This window comes from Mustela erminea, chromosome 7 (assembly GCF_009829155.1).
Source record: "Mustela erminea isolate mMusErm1 chromosome 7, mMusErm1.Pri, whole genome shotgun sequence".
Taxonomy (NCBI): domain Eukaryota; kingdom Metazoa; phylum Chordata; class Mammalia; order Carnivora; family Mustelidae; genus Mustela; species Mustela erminea.
In genome coordinates, this window is record NC_045620.1 from 117,315,724 (window position 1) to 117,330,968 (window position 15,245).

The 15,245-nt window shown below is 40.7% G+C and overlaps 1 protein-coding gene across 4 annotated transcripts in view; it reads right to left on the reverse strand.

The window, feature by feature from the left end:
* Window positions 1-875: 875 nt before the first annotated feature.
* Window positions 876-15,245, reverse strand: part of LCLAT1 (lysocardiolipin acyltransferase 1) — a 180,522-nt gene continuing 166,152 nt past the window's right edge. For all 4 annotated transcript variants that reach the window (XM_032353057.1, XM_032353056.1, XM_032353058.1 and 1 more), the window contains one exon: window positions 876-4,834. In XM_032353057.1, coding sequence (XP_032208948.1) covers window positions 4,332-4,834 — 503 coding nt within the window. In that variant the 3' untranslated portion in view covers window positions 876-4,331. The remainder of the gene's footprint in view (window positions 4,835-15,245) is intronic.

A 15,245-nucleotide genomic window follows, 5' to 3' on the forward strand; every position in this document is an offset into this window, starting at 1 on the left:
CCCAGCCCTCCACCTCTCTCCCCTCCAGGAACCCCTCAGTTTGTTTACTATGATTAAGAGTCTCTTATGCTTTGTCTCCCTCTCTGGTTTCACCTCGTTTTTTCTCTTCTATGATCCTCTGCTTTGTTTCTTAAATTCCACATATCAGTGAGATCGTATGCTAATTGTCTTTCTCTGATTGGTTTATTTTGCTCAGCATAATATGACCAGTGAGTCTTTTTGGAGAACTGGTCATCAGGCAGATAAGGACAGTTCACAGAAAGCCTTTTCCTCCAACTGCTGCTTTTCAAGTGCCTACAGTTCAAAGCCGTCAATATACCAAAGTGGCCTATTTTGGGTGGCACGTGCTTAACTAGTCATATTTTGGGGAGGCATATTCTGCTACCCTTCAGTTCCATGATTTTCAAGTGCATGCATGTGGGTTTGCTAAGCACATTTTCATGCATTTGTCAAGCTTTGTTACATGATTTGCTTTCACGGTTACATACTCCCTGACAGTGATGGGGGATGCACAGTCCCATTTACCTCTTGCAGCTGGTGGTGCTGGTATTGGGCATTACAACTCCACACATGTGAGACCAAATTGCCCTCAGGGTTTAATTGACAGAAATGGAAGAAAACCAAGTTCTGATGAATTCATTGAGGCCTGAATTCAACTGTGGACCCGACTTTTCCAGTTCAGGAAGCAGTGTATTCCCTTTTTGTGGGGGCATTTGTCTTTTTTTTTTTTTTTTTTTTTAAACATCTGTGAAAGATTCCTAACTGATGAGCTCTTCCTTGATGCTACATACCGAGGGGCTGGAACAAGGTAGGGAAACACAGTAGTACTCAGTCATTCCGGCAGAACCAGAAACAGGATACATGGGCAAACTTGATCTGATTCATTCCACTTTATTCTGGATGTAAATTACAGGTAACACAACTCGTAAACATACTAGTGGACATTGAAAACTAAGGCCATTCTGTGAGTTATTTTTAAAACTTGTTTTGTACATAATCTTTTAAAAAATAAATTACCAAAACCAAGATTCTCTTCTGAAATAAAAGCTTAAGGTTGGTACGAGACAACTTCTGGGCCATCTCCAATCTGAAGCTCATTGCGTGACAACACCGTGTTTGTTTGCTACAGCATAAATAATAGCTCTAAGGCAAAGGCTACCTCAGCATCAAGCTCTCCTCTCCAGATGTCCCCAACAAAATAGTGTTTACCACAGTGACCAGTGTTTACAAACTATTTTCCTCCCAGTGAGTAGTAAAAAGAGACTATTACCTAAGAAACACATTGTAGAATTCTCAGAACAAGAAAAAGAACGGGACCCAAAACTAAGGCACTGAAAGCACGTTATTTATATAAAGAAATGTAAACAATTTAGTACCAACAGGCTCCCTCCATTAGAGTCTCTATTACAAAAGTGCACAGGGGCATCGCAGTCAGGCTGAGAGCCTGCAGGCCGGGTGCAATGGGCATGTCACCCCTTCTGCAGAATTCGCAGATTTCTGGCCACCAAAGTCCAGCTCCCAGTGTGGTGCTGAGAAGTAACTAATGTCAAAGTGACACAAGCGGAAGCTGGTATTTCTCCCTAATCTGTGTGTTAGTGTTACAAACAAGGAAGGGTTTTACCAGGAGTTTGAAATTATGGGCTGTTTTAACATTTTCTTCTGGTCTTTTACCACATTCGCCTACTGGTTTGTATAGTGACTTTGGCCTCTTATCAGAGCTTTCTGGTGGTAAAACCTGGGACCTCTTCAGCACCCTTCCTTGTAGTTTACTATTTTAAGTATAATGGTTCATGTTCCATACAAAGCACATTTGCTTTGTTTAAAACGTTTCAGAATGGTAGAGAGCGAACAGTTGGGCAGACAGTACTGTAAACGTTTCATAGCCCACTACTAAGCTGATCTTCAAAGGACGGAGAGAGCTTTCAGTGGGAAGAGGGCGGCTACACTGAGTCCAGAGTGATGAGCTGGGAAGGGGTGGAGGGCTCCTTCCTGAGGCCGATCACAACACTGAAGTTAATTTTTACTTGACATTTTTTAACCAATTTACAAAGCTCTAAGTTCCAAATCATTCACTATTTCTTTAGATTCTTTCTCTTAAAAAAGCCAAACATGTAGGAATAAAGAATTACAACTTTATAAGAAGCCTTACTGCGAAAACACAAGACCCCAAAAAACAAAACCAGAAAACAAAACAAAAAAAAAGCAACTTCTTTCTTTTTGAAGTTATCGTTTCTGATTCAGAGAGCAGGCACGATGTCTGTACTCTCCAGTTTAGATGCGTATGAATTTTGGGTAGTAAAACAAAGTTTGCATTATCTTAATTAAACATGTCTTTTATGATCCAAAGAAAACATTTTCTTAAAGAGGAAAGGAAAGAGCTTTCCTCTTGTCCAGGTTTCACGCCATCCTCTAAAGGTTACACCACCAACAAGGAGCCGGGGAGCTGGAGGGCGCGCGGCTGGGTGGGCTACAGTACAAACACGCGTGGGGCAGAAGACAAGCTCTTCTCTTGCCCAGGACAAATGCAGGGCTAACTGTAAAACTGTGTTTCCAAATATAATCAAGAGGAGGTCTAAGAGAAAACTAAATTAGAAACCTCTTTTATTAGGACCAAAAAAAAAGGTTAACAAAGAAAAACACCTTAAAAACCACGGGATTAAACAGCTGGGTCTGGAGCAGATGTGCACAGTAAGTAATTAGCCGCTCCAGGCAGGAAGGAAAAGGGCCTGGGGGGTGTGGTTAAATATAGGCCGGTGCGTGCATGCACTCCTCGGTCCCCCTCCAGTAAAAGTGATGTCAACGGTGTTCTGCAAGCAACCCGGCCCTTTTTCTCGGTAAGTTCGGCTCACCATGTGCTTACCTTTCATGGCAACGCGTGTTTCCATTGTTGGGTACAAGTCACTGCTGAGCAAACATGGGCTGTGGTTAAGGAGAAGGCATTCATGCCAAAAGGGTACATAAAGCAGTAGCGTTTGAGGCCGGTGGGAGGCAGGAGGAAAGCGGCAGGTCTGTGAGCAGCTTGAGATTTCTCACCGCCTCACGTTTTCTGCTGCTCTGACCAGCATCCCTATCCTATGACAAAAACAGTCGGGCCAGCTCCAGCAGGGTGGAGACAGGGACCACGCATCCCTTCTGCCTCAGGAGACTGGTGCTGTTGGTTTGCTGGAATTCCCATGGACTCCAAGCGCCAGCAGTATTTAGGCAAACGACTGGTCAAAAGTGGATTTAAATTGTAGTACTCAAACAGGCAGCCTGGGACTAAAAAATGAGAGCGAGAGCCCTCATTATCATTAAAAAGGGCTTCATTTTCCTGTTATCAAAAATCCATCAGGGCTGTGAGGGAGGAACTGAGGCTGAGCCATGACCGCCCGGGCTGCACGCGCTGGTGCTTTAATGCAGATGCCAGATACCCGCGCACGTACAGAAAATACAGTATCCTTCCTTTCTGGGGCTGGTTTAAAGAACTATTTCAACAGACACAACTTCAAGAGTTTCTGACCCCAGTGACAGACCCTTCCATGCATTCCTTTAGAAAGGTAAGTGACTCGATGTCACGCAGAAAAAGCTACCCCTGCCGATGAGCGTCAAGGAAACCAGCTCGGAGCACGCCGGAGTAAGAAGGGAACAACCGAACGGTCTTCGTTCCTATCTGTACAAATCCGAACTAAGGCTTCCAAGCGGAGAGCCTGTGGTTGCTCCCTGAGAAATGTCCAGGTCTTACTATCCATGGGAAGAAAGGGCACAGGCGGTCTTCTGATGTCTAGGTAAGTGCGAGGCTAAATGTCAAGGTTTTGTGAATAATGAAGCAAAATGGTTGGTTGGTTGAAGGACGTGGGGTTTGTTTTCTGGCCTTGGGAAAGGATGCAGTGGTTTGACTGGCACAGAAATGAGCCGGGGGGACAGTGCTGGGGGAGGGAACCCAGAGGAAGGGCTCTCACCTCCAGTGTCAAGTGCCAGCCCTTGTTCTGAGCCCCGCATCTGCCTCTTGTCTCTGGAATTTGTTAGGAAATAGGATTGGGCCTGTAGGAAAATCTTGTGTGTCCCTTGTCTCTTAAGAGCCTGGTGGCTGCTCTAAGGACACAATGGCCCGAGTTATTTTATAGCAATCGCTCCCTGCTAGGCGTATTGAAATTACATTCAGAGAGTTAAAAAAAAAAAAAAAAAGTGTGTAGCAACATTTTCCCACAAAACTAAGTGCAAAGTATCTTTAACAAATAAGGATGGTAGTAGAAATATTTGACATAGTCATGCAAAAACGCATCTCCGCGTAGAAAGGCTCGACACATTTCCAGAATATCCCCTTGGTCATTAACACTGTGAACCTTATGATCTCACTCCTGTTTCTTTACATTTAAATGTGGCTGTTTGTGAAAAAACCGGTAACATGCAAGTTCAACCATCTCCAGTCCGCCAAAGAGTCTCTCTAGCAGCACAAAGAGAACCATGGTGATGATAAAATACCACCGAACAGGACTGTACAGATATATGAGGAGGCACATTGCAGGGCTGAACAGGGTCCAATAAAGTATGGAGAGCAATTTGAGCACAAGGACCCTGAGCTCAGACTTGCAAGGTGGAATTACAGTCTGTCCCGTAAACTGAAAATTCTTCTGCCCTTGATAGAAGGCACGAAGCCTCTCTTCCTTTTCCTCCCAGCGCCGGTGGCACCAGAGCTGCAGGTCCTCCCTGGACACGGGGAGGGCGTCTACTGGGTAGCGGTGCACATGGAAGTGAATCTCCTTGGGGAAGTCCCCGAGGACGAGATGCTTCTCGGTCTGAGGAATGTTGTGAGGGTACGCCACTGTGATGTCGTGGACCGCGTCGAGGTTCTTACCTAGGTTTTGGAAAAGATAAATAATACAGACTGAATAACAATCAATGTGGGGCAGTAAGGCGGATTCAAACGACAAGGCAGAACCAAAACCAGGGAAAAAATCACAACAGAGTGAGCCACGGTGAACAAGCAAGGGCTATACAGACCGGTGGTCCTAGATTTTTGGGTCAGATTTACCAGTCATTTTTAGTTTTTTTTATTTGCTGCTAATCACCACAAAGACCTTCAGAAAGAAATTATCTTCACTCATGGAGACAGTAACCTGTAAACAGTAAACAGGTTTGAGATAGAAATAATTTTTTTCATTTAAATTCACTTTCATCAACATGGTTTCAGAGGTAGAGTTTAGATTTGTCAAATGCATGCAACACCCGGTGCTCTTTCCACCAAGTGCCCTCCTTAATGCCCATCACCCACCTCCCTGCCAGCAACCCTCAGTATGTTCCCTAGAGTCAAGAGTCTCTTATGGTTCGCCTCCCTCTCTGTTTCTATTTTTTCTTTCCCATTCTTCATTCCATATATTAGCAGAATCATATGATATTGGTCTTTCTCTGACTTATTTCACTTAGCATAACACCCTCTAGTTCCAGCCACGTTGTTGCAAATGGCAAGATTTCGTTCTTTTTGATGACAGAGTAATATTTCATTGCATGTATATACCACATCTTCTTTATCCATTCATCTGTCGATGGGCATCTGGGTTCGTTCCATAGTTTGGCTGCCGTGGACACTGCTGCTATAAACACTGGAATATATGTGCTTCTTCGAATCACTTTGCATCCTTTAGATAAGTCCCTAGTCGTGCATCTGCTGGGGTGTAGGATAGTTCTATTTTTAACTTTCTGGGGAACCTCCAAACTGTTTTCCAGAGTAACTGTATCAGTTTGCATACCCACCAAAAGCACAAGAGGGTTCCCCTTTCTCTGCATCCTGGCCAATGTCTGTTGTTTCCTTAGTTAATTTTAGCTATTCCGACTGGCGTGAGGTGGCATCTCATTGTGGTTTTGATTTGTATTTCCCTGATGCTGAGTGATGTTGAACATTTTTTTTTTTTTTTTTAATGTGTCTGGTGGTCATTTGTAGGTCTTCTTTGGAGGAATGTCTGTTCATGCCTTCTGCCTATTTCTTGCTGGATATTTTTTGGTTTTGGGTGTTGAGTTTGGTAAGTTCTTTAAAGATTTTGGATGTTAACCTTTTATCTGATAAGACATTTGCAAATATCTTCTCTCATTCTGTTGGTTGTCTCTTAGTTTTGTCGACTATTTCCTTTGCTGTACAAAAGCTTTTTATCTTGATGAAGTCCCAATAGTTCATTTTTGCTTTTGTTTTCCTTGTCTTTGAAGATGTGTCTACTAAGAAGTTGCTGTGATTGAAGTTGTCACAGAGATTGTTGCCTGTGTTTTTCCCTAGGATTCTGATGGATTTCTGTCTCACATTTAGGTCTTTCACCCACTTTGGGTTTATTTTTGTGTGTGGTGTAAGGAAAGGGTCCGGTTTCATTCTTCTGCATGTGGCTGTCCAATTTTCCCAACACCATTTGTTGAAGAGACTGTCTTTTTTTCCATCGGACATTCTTTCCTGCTTTGTCGAAGATTAGTTGACCACAGAGTTGAGGGTCCATTTCTGGAGACTCTTTTCAGTCCCACTGATCTATCTGTCTGTTTTTGTGCCAGTACCATGCTGTCCTGATGATTACAGCTTTGGCATAGAGCTTGAAGTCCAGAATTGTGATGCCACCAGCTTTGGTTTTCTTTTTCAATGTTCCTTTGGCTTTTCTGGTTCCATGCAAATTTTAGGACTATTTGTTCTTGCTCTATGAAAAAGGTTGGTGGTATTTTGATAGTGATTACATCGAATGTGTAGATTGCTCTGAGTAGCATAGACATTTTCACAATATTTGTTTTTCCAATCCATGAGCATGAAATATTTTTCCATTTCTTTGTGTCTTTCTCAATTTCTTTCATGAGTGTTCTACCGTTTTCAGAGTACAGATCCTCTGCCTCTTTGGTTAGGTGGGTTGTGTTCCTTTTTTAATGTTCTTTAAGTCTTCTGTAAATGTCCACTGTCTGTCTCCTTTACTCTGTGATTTACTTCAGTCCAAGTTTCAATTTGGTTTCATAACTATCTTACAAATATAATCAGCCCTTGGCAAGGACTGTAGTCTTAGAAATGAAAATACCTGTGTCAACAAGGCTAAGATTCAGAATTGAAGGGACAGTCTCATTGGGAAGCTGAGCATTGTATGTGAGAGTGGAAGTGGATGAAAGGGCCGTGAGGGACGGCCGTGGTGAAGGGAGATCTAAAGGTCTTGAAGAAAGGCAAGGCTAGACCTCTTTGATTCCAGCAGGGAGTCCACTTTGTCTCACAGCAGAGGAAATGTCACTTCCTGTCACTTGTCATGCCTCTTTACCTCTTAGAACTGAGTGCTTGTTCCACTTACTTGTAAAACTCCCCTGCAAGCAACATTTTCGCTTCACGTTCTGCACAGACCCCTCTGAAAGGACTGCTGGTCTCATCAGACTGGTCCACAGCCTGGGATCAAGCCCTTCCTCAGGCAGCTTTCATCACCCTCCTCCTTGGTCACCTCAGCAGCTGCTCGTGTGAGCTAGCCTTCTTCCATAGGTGCTGCTCAGTGCTCACCAACTGCTATCAAAAAGGGTAGAGCTGGGGCACCTGGGTGGCTCAGTGAGTTAAGCCGCTGCCTTCGGCTCAGGTCATGATCTCAGGGTCCTGGAATCGAGTCCTGCATCAGGCTCTCTGCTTGGCAGGAAGCCTGCTTCTTCCTCTCTCTCTCTGCCTGACTCTCTGCCTACTTGTGATCCCACTCTGTCAAATAAATGAACAGAATCTTTAAAAAAAAAATAAAAAGGCTAGAGCTATACTAGTAACTAACTAAACTTTCACTTTCTACTTTCTTCTGGACAACCCATAAGGAAGGGTGTATGTGCAAACACATGTCTGTTGAGGCTATAAATGGCAATGTTTGAGACCATGTCCATACCACTTACAGAAATGTTCCTAAGTGAAAAATTCCAGAAACACTGCTGTGTGGAGCATGGAGGGCTGTGGAAGCAGAATGTCCAAATTCAAATCCTAGGTCCTGGGGCACCTGGGTGGCTCAGTGGGTTAAAGTATCTGCCTTCAGCTTAGGTCATGTGTCCTGGGATCGAGGCTCTATGCTCGGCAGGGAGTCCGCTTCCTTCTCTCTCTATGCCTACTTGTGATCTCTGTCTGTCAAAAAAATAAAATCTTAAAAGAAAAAAAAATCCTAGGTCCTGCCTCTTACTGACTGACTGGTCTCTGTTGCTTGCTTGGTTCCTGTATCTATAAACTACCTCACAGAGGTGTTGGGGCATTAAATGAGAAAATACACATAAAAACACGTAAAATAGGGTCTGAGATATAGTAAGTACTCAATAAATGTTGGCTGCTAACATAGCTTACTGAATTGTACTACCAGCATTTTTGGGTTCTAACCTGTCCCTCTGACTTTAGCTCCTGTGAGCCCGCCGGTGCCAGCACAGTGTGGGGACTGTACTCACATTCCCTCTCTATGCTACCATCCAGGGTATTATTAGCCTGAGCCCCCATGATGCCAATGAGGGACCTCATGCCTTCTACACAAGACAACCACTCAAAGTGCTATTTCACAAAACTGCCAACAATATTCTCTTTGTCTCAAATATACAGCCTGTTTCCCTGAAATTTTTTCTCTCCACTCTCTTCAAAGTCTATCTCCAGAGTCAAGGAGACTGCATTCTAAGAAGAGCTTTCTTCAAGTATCCAGGCCCAGAGTGGTCTTGCCCCCTGACCTGCTCAGGACATATGTTCTGTGTGCTTGTTTGGGTTCTCCTCTGCCATCCTGTCCTCAGTTACTGGAAGCTCATGGAAACCCAGTCTCCCAGGGCATCCTAAGAACCAGATCTTAGATTTAGATCTGGTTTAGATCTTTAGTATCTAGCACAATGCCCTGCGCTTAAAACAGGTTCCAGAAACGCTTGCTTGACCAAAATTTTTACGGTCTGCTATCCTCTCACATAAAAATACAGGAGGGAATTATAATGCCTTCTACATGAGGTTGTCATAACAACGCAGTGAACTAATATACATAAAGCCCTTTGCATAGTGCTGGGCAAAAAGAAAGTTCTTAATGTTAGCATGACTACAACTTCTATATACTGTTAGTAAGACCTAACTACTGCATGGGAATTTTTTTTTTTTTTTTTTTTTCTAACTTGTGTGCTACAGATTCTTGGTTCTGAAAGAATTATAACAGTCTTGGGTAATGGGGTGTCACCTTAAAAAAGGCAATATTCCAAAAGATTTCCAACAAATTGCTTTTTTGGAATTTAGAACTTTGGAATGACAGAACTCAGCAGAACTAAAAATACTACTTCTATTACAAATAAGAGCAACAGTATAATGTGAGAAACTAAAGGAATGGAGTGAGAAAGGAAGAACTGGGGAGGGGGAAGGAGAGACCGCTTGTTGCTCGCTGCCCTGCGCTGGGCTGGATCCTTAAGAATTAGAGGGACTAAGAAATGCATTCAGGCCAGAGCAAGAGAGGAGGAAAGGGACAAAGGCTTTTATGCCCTGAGGTATCGTGATATTTGTAAATTTTATATTAAGTTTCTTGTCTCCAGACAACCCAAAGCCACACAGAACTCTTTATTGCTAATAAAGGAGCTCATTTTTCACATCATCCTCTGAAGACCTCTTGGCCCCGTGGCCTCTAGCCTAGAGGAGCCGTTCCTACCAGAAAGTCAGTTTGCTCTCAGAAGGTAAGAGGTAAAGGTGGGCAAGGCTTGCTTCGTTCCCAAGTGACAGTACTGAAATGGATACTCAGAAGTTGAAATGTGCCTTTACTTCATTAACCAGCTTGTAAGAGGGCTAAAATAATGTAAGAACAGAATAAGAAAAGAGAAGTTCCTTCAAGGACACAGGAGTTATAGCCTTGACATCTTTCGGTATGAAAACATCCTTTTAAATATGCAAATTAAGATGGCTGCCATCATGAAAAGCCTCTTTTTTTTAAAAAAGATCTCCTTTTTTACACAGTTGAGATTACAAATCTTGATGTTCTCTAGCCACCTGTCATCTGCCTCTATGGTGCTTAGAAAATGATCTGCTCCTGATTCTCGGTCTTCTGGAAAGTTTCAAACTTTATTATTATGTTAAACTACCACTATGTTAGAACAACCACACTCATGTGGGCCCACAGAGATTTCTTTTCTCCCCCTGGAAGAACAGGACAAACACTCACTTCACATCTTAATTTTTAATTTAAGACTGAGAGTAGGGGAATTTTTAATGTCAGGTTTAAGTAACGAATAGAGGCTTTAAAAGATATGACTGGAATTTACAAATGTAATATGCAGAAGGGAGGGTCTCCAAGCACATCAGGTTGAGCCCATGACTATTACAAGAGTCTGATTTCAATATGAAAAGCGCACTGGGAGTGGGAGAGAACCAATTCTTGACACATCTGTATGTTTCAAAGGAAAGAACTGGGTGAAGAAATCCTGGTTTGCCCACAGCTGCTAAAGAGCACACATCCAATTATATAGTTCAGTGTCAAAATAACCAAAAACTTTTTCTTTTTCATCCACAGTAGTCTTAAATTTCCATTTTCAACTCTATTTTCTTTCTCCATTCTACAATAAAATATACATGAAATGCACAAAAATATAACTTATTTTGGATTTCAATTTTAATACCTTAAAAAATTAAAAATACACATAGGCCTATTTTCTATTAGCCAGATCTAAATCCATCAGTCTAACTACATATACTGGAGGGTTTTAAATAAAGTAGTTTGTCATCTAAGATGCATTTTTGTTAAAATGTTGAGGCTGCTGGATTTGTGTACTGTTTTTCAGATTAAAAAAAAAAAAAATTACACCAAGATGCTAAAAGTTGGATTTAGTAACTCAACAGTCACTCACTGTGTCACTTTAACACTGACCTATACTAGAACCTGGCTAATACTAAGCACGACAAATTGGCACTGGTCAGTACACTTTGAAGAATGGTTCAGAAAGGACAGATAGAGGTATTTTTTTCCCTAAATATATCTAAAAGAAAGACATCTTTCTGCTTCAAAATAAAAGGGCATGCATGAACCACTTAAAATCGGCTGGTATTAGGACTCAGAACCATTTTCATAGGGAAAGAAACTGCTTCCTACTGAGAATATTATTCATCTGTCTTTGCGTGTAAGTTGAGTATGTACTTAAGAAATGGAAAGTAGAGACAGACCGCTGCTGGTTCTGCCCCGCATCAGCTCTCTGACCTTAACGTTTTCACCACAAGCCTCATCTACATATGCAGACAGTAACACTACCTTCCCTCCCAGGGTTTTGTGGGGATCAACTAGGGGAAGGGCTGTAAAATGCTCAGAGAAGTGCCTGTTGTATGGTGTGTGCTCTGATTCTTGCTCTTACTTCTCCAGGCGGGGGATCCCCTACAGTGCCTGTAGGGAGTTGAGGTTTACGCCGCTACTCTTGACCTTCCTTCTGTCTCTGGACTTCCTCTTTCTCTAGGGGAGACTGTCTGCTGTGGCACACCTTGTGGTGTATTCTCTGACTGCACTCATGCCTCTCCCATAGCATGGAAGCAAAGCGTTGAGGAAACCGGCCTTGCCTCTAGGGGTAGGCCCTAATTCATGACTCGATACGCATTTCTCTCCACCCCTACCAACTTATCCTTAGACATTTTCAGCTAAGTGTAGCTATTAATCCTTGGATGACATTCAGAATTGGAAGGTGATGATCTGTGCTCTAGGGCTGTTGGTCTCCTGCCCCATCTTGCTTTTATTTTTTTAAAAAGTCAGAATTAGTACTTCTGCTTTTTCTAAGAAGGAACCAACCAGCGCTTAAAACTCAACTTTTGGTTTGTGAACAGTCTAGCTTATCCACCCTGAATCTGGTTCTTACAGGTAATTTCAGGGACCTATATTTTAACATTCCTATCCTAAATCTGTTGAACTTTTGGTGTTTTGTATGAATGCAGATATCTTTTCAGTTCTGAAAATCTCTCTTCTGAGGGGCACTGATTCTCTGAGTCTTCAAAATAAGCTTCTAGATAAAAAGAAAACATGTTCACACTTTCTGCAATTTGTAGTATGGGTGTATTAATAGATCAAAGGCAAGATCAGAATAGTATATACTTGTTGAGGCCACATATATGTGTATGTATACACACACACACATATATATATATAACATGTCTTGAAAAAGAGATCCATAAACTTTTAACAAATTGGACCATGTTATACGTACTCTTTTATAACTTGTTTTTTCAGGCATCTTTCCATAAATGCCATTAAAGATTTTCTAAAATGTCACTTTATGGATGCATAATGTTTGCTTATATAGAACTCTTAAAAATTCCTTTGTTATTTAAGTTGTTTCCACACAAACAACATTTAAATTGATCTATTTGTAACTAATGATAGTGACTTTTCTAGGATAAATTCCAATAAACTGAATTGCTGGATCTGAAGATATGAACACTGTAACAGACTTTTGGCTACACAAAGGAAACTGCCCCCTGGGATGAAATTTAAACACAAAAAATGTATGACACGGTTTCTTTTCAGACTTACTAATGCTTGGTGTTGTAATTTTTTATATCGTTGCCAAAGCATACCATTTTGGTTTTAATCTGTAAGACTTTGATTAGCTAAGTAAGCCTACTGGAAGTATATATTGGTTAGACTGTCTATTCTCTTTTTGAAAATTCAGTTTTTTCATCTTACGGCTGGTAAGAACTCTACCCTCTGCCATATGTTCTGTATCTTCCGCGGTGCTTTTATCCGCTGGTCACTAGTGTTTCCCTGGCCACAGTGAACAGATTTTGTTGGATCTGCTGCTCTGTGAAAGCAGCTTCCTTTCTTCTATCCAGTCCCCATCTGCGGTTCTTCTCTTTTTAGTCAGTTTGCGAAGCTCTTTTATCATGAATTCTTAATCCTTTATATTTTTTGTCGTAAACATTCACAAATCCATGACCTACTGCCTTTATTTATGGCATCTTGTCCAACACTTGCGTGTGTGTGTGTCTATACAAGTTCATTTCTTTTGCTATTATAGCCTTTGGATGCCTATTTTTTTATCTCCCCCTGCCTCTAGATTGTATTTTTTATTTTTCTGCAAGATGGAGAACATCTTCCCATTTAATTTTACAAGTTAATTTTCTTTTGGTAAATGTGTTTTTCTAGCATCTTTTATTACACGACTCCTTTTTTCTCCACAGTTCTGAAATACCAACTCGGTCATACATTAAATTCTCAAATACAGAAACATCCCGTTTCCCTTCTCCCTTCTGCTCCACTTAACCTGTGTTGATTCCTGCTCCAAGGCCATACTGATGTCCTAAATGACATCATTTACCTCGTAAAGCAAACCTGTCTGTTTCCTTTTTCATACTATACTTGACTCCTGCTGGCAACGATGTTTTCAAGACAAACTTAAGAGCATTAATTCAATTCTAAAATAACCATCCTCCAATTTATTCTGAAATTGCATCTGCATTATATTTACGTTATAACTTTGAAAGATCGGAAAGATTACGTTATAACTTTGAAAGTTCTGTTGTCTTTTCCTCTAAGAAAAAAGTATGCTTTTCCATTTGCTCAAACCTTATTTTATGTCTTGCAATAAGATTTCAGTTTTCTTCACACAACTTCTGTGACTTCTTTTTAAAATTTATTCCTAGGGGCGCCTGGGTGGCTCAGTTGGTAACGTCACTGCCTTCGGTTCCGGTCATGATCCCAGAGTCCCAGGATCGAGTCCCGCATCAGGCTCCCAGCTCCACAGGGAGTCTGTTTCTCCCTCTGACCTTCTCCCCTCTCACGCTCTCTCTCACTCTCCCTCTCAAATACATAAATAAAATATAAAAAAAAATTTATTCCTAAATAATTTAAGAATTTTTGCCATTATTGTGAATGGAACATTTATTCCTCCTTCTGCTTTTAAGCAATCACTGCTTCAGTAGAGAAAAATCTGTTTGCTGAATATTTTTGTATGTAGTCATCTAAACACACTTTCTTACTAAATTTGGTTGTTTCTTTTTTACTACATTCTCTATGACTTTTTAGATTTTCTATCAGCAGCAAAAAAATTTTATTTTCAACTTTCTCCTCTTTAAGGTAGTCTTTTCTTAGTGCGTTCACTAGCATTTACTTTTACGAAAAAGGACAATGGCTTTAGGTCTTGAGTAGGAGAACTTTCCTGTTGAGTTTTGGTAAGACAGTAGTCTCTTTTATTAATTTCTATTAGGAATGGCTCAGTTTATCAAATATCTTTTCAGCATCTACGGATAAGATCAAACAAAAATTTGTTAAAGCGAAAACTGGTCAAACATCTTCTTGAGCCAAAGTCATAAATGTAAAAGGAAAAACAGAAATGCAAAGAGAATTAAAAAAATTATAGTGTAGGCTTTTGTGCCTTTCATAATAGGTCACCAGTAATAATCAATTATGTAAAAGAATTGAATAACTACTCATAAATGTGATTTTAAAAGGTTAGATAGATCTATAAGTCTTTCAAATACTTCAGATGGGGTAGTATCCATGGAACAGTGATAAATACTTGATTATTGGTGACAATATTTAGACACATTTTGTAAAAGTTGAGATATTAAAGTCCACATTCTCACATCAAAATCCCATATATATGTATCTCCCACTTTAGCAGAACACTTTTAGATAACCCTTGATGAAAGGTGAAATCAATAAGAAAATTATGAACTACTTTTAAAAGAATGAAAAATGGAATCAGTGGGACAGAGCGAAGGCTATACTCAAATAATAAATGCTTCCTTACGAAAGAGGAAAAACGAAAAAGAAAAAGAAATTACTAATCTTGAAAATGGCGGGGGGTGGGGAGAATCCAAAGGGAAATAGAGGGGAGAAAATACAGATAAAAGGCAATAATTAATGGAACAAAACTAAGAAATGGTAAAAATAAGTAAGTGCAAAAGCAGTTATTTGATGAGATCAATAAAATACTAAACTCTACGAACGTGATTAAGGGAAAAAGAGCATGTGTATTTAAGATGACAGCAAAGGAAACAATCAAATATAGAAGAGATTAAAAGAATGATGTGAATCAACACATGATAAAACTACATAGATTTGCATACTATAGACACACAAACTAGAGTATGCATGTGCAAATGTACTATGCTTGATAGTATAATACAGTGTTTGATAAAATTTTGTGTTCATTAAAAAATCATCATATAGCATTATCAAGTCAACTTTCACCAGAAATGCAAACTATAACGTCATTACTGTGTAAGTGGGACAAAGGACACAGGTGCTAGTTTTATAGGCAGGCCAACCTAGCAACTGGCCTCACGTGCCATGCCTCCTTAATCACAGGGATTTTAGTGCAGAGATTACAAAGCA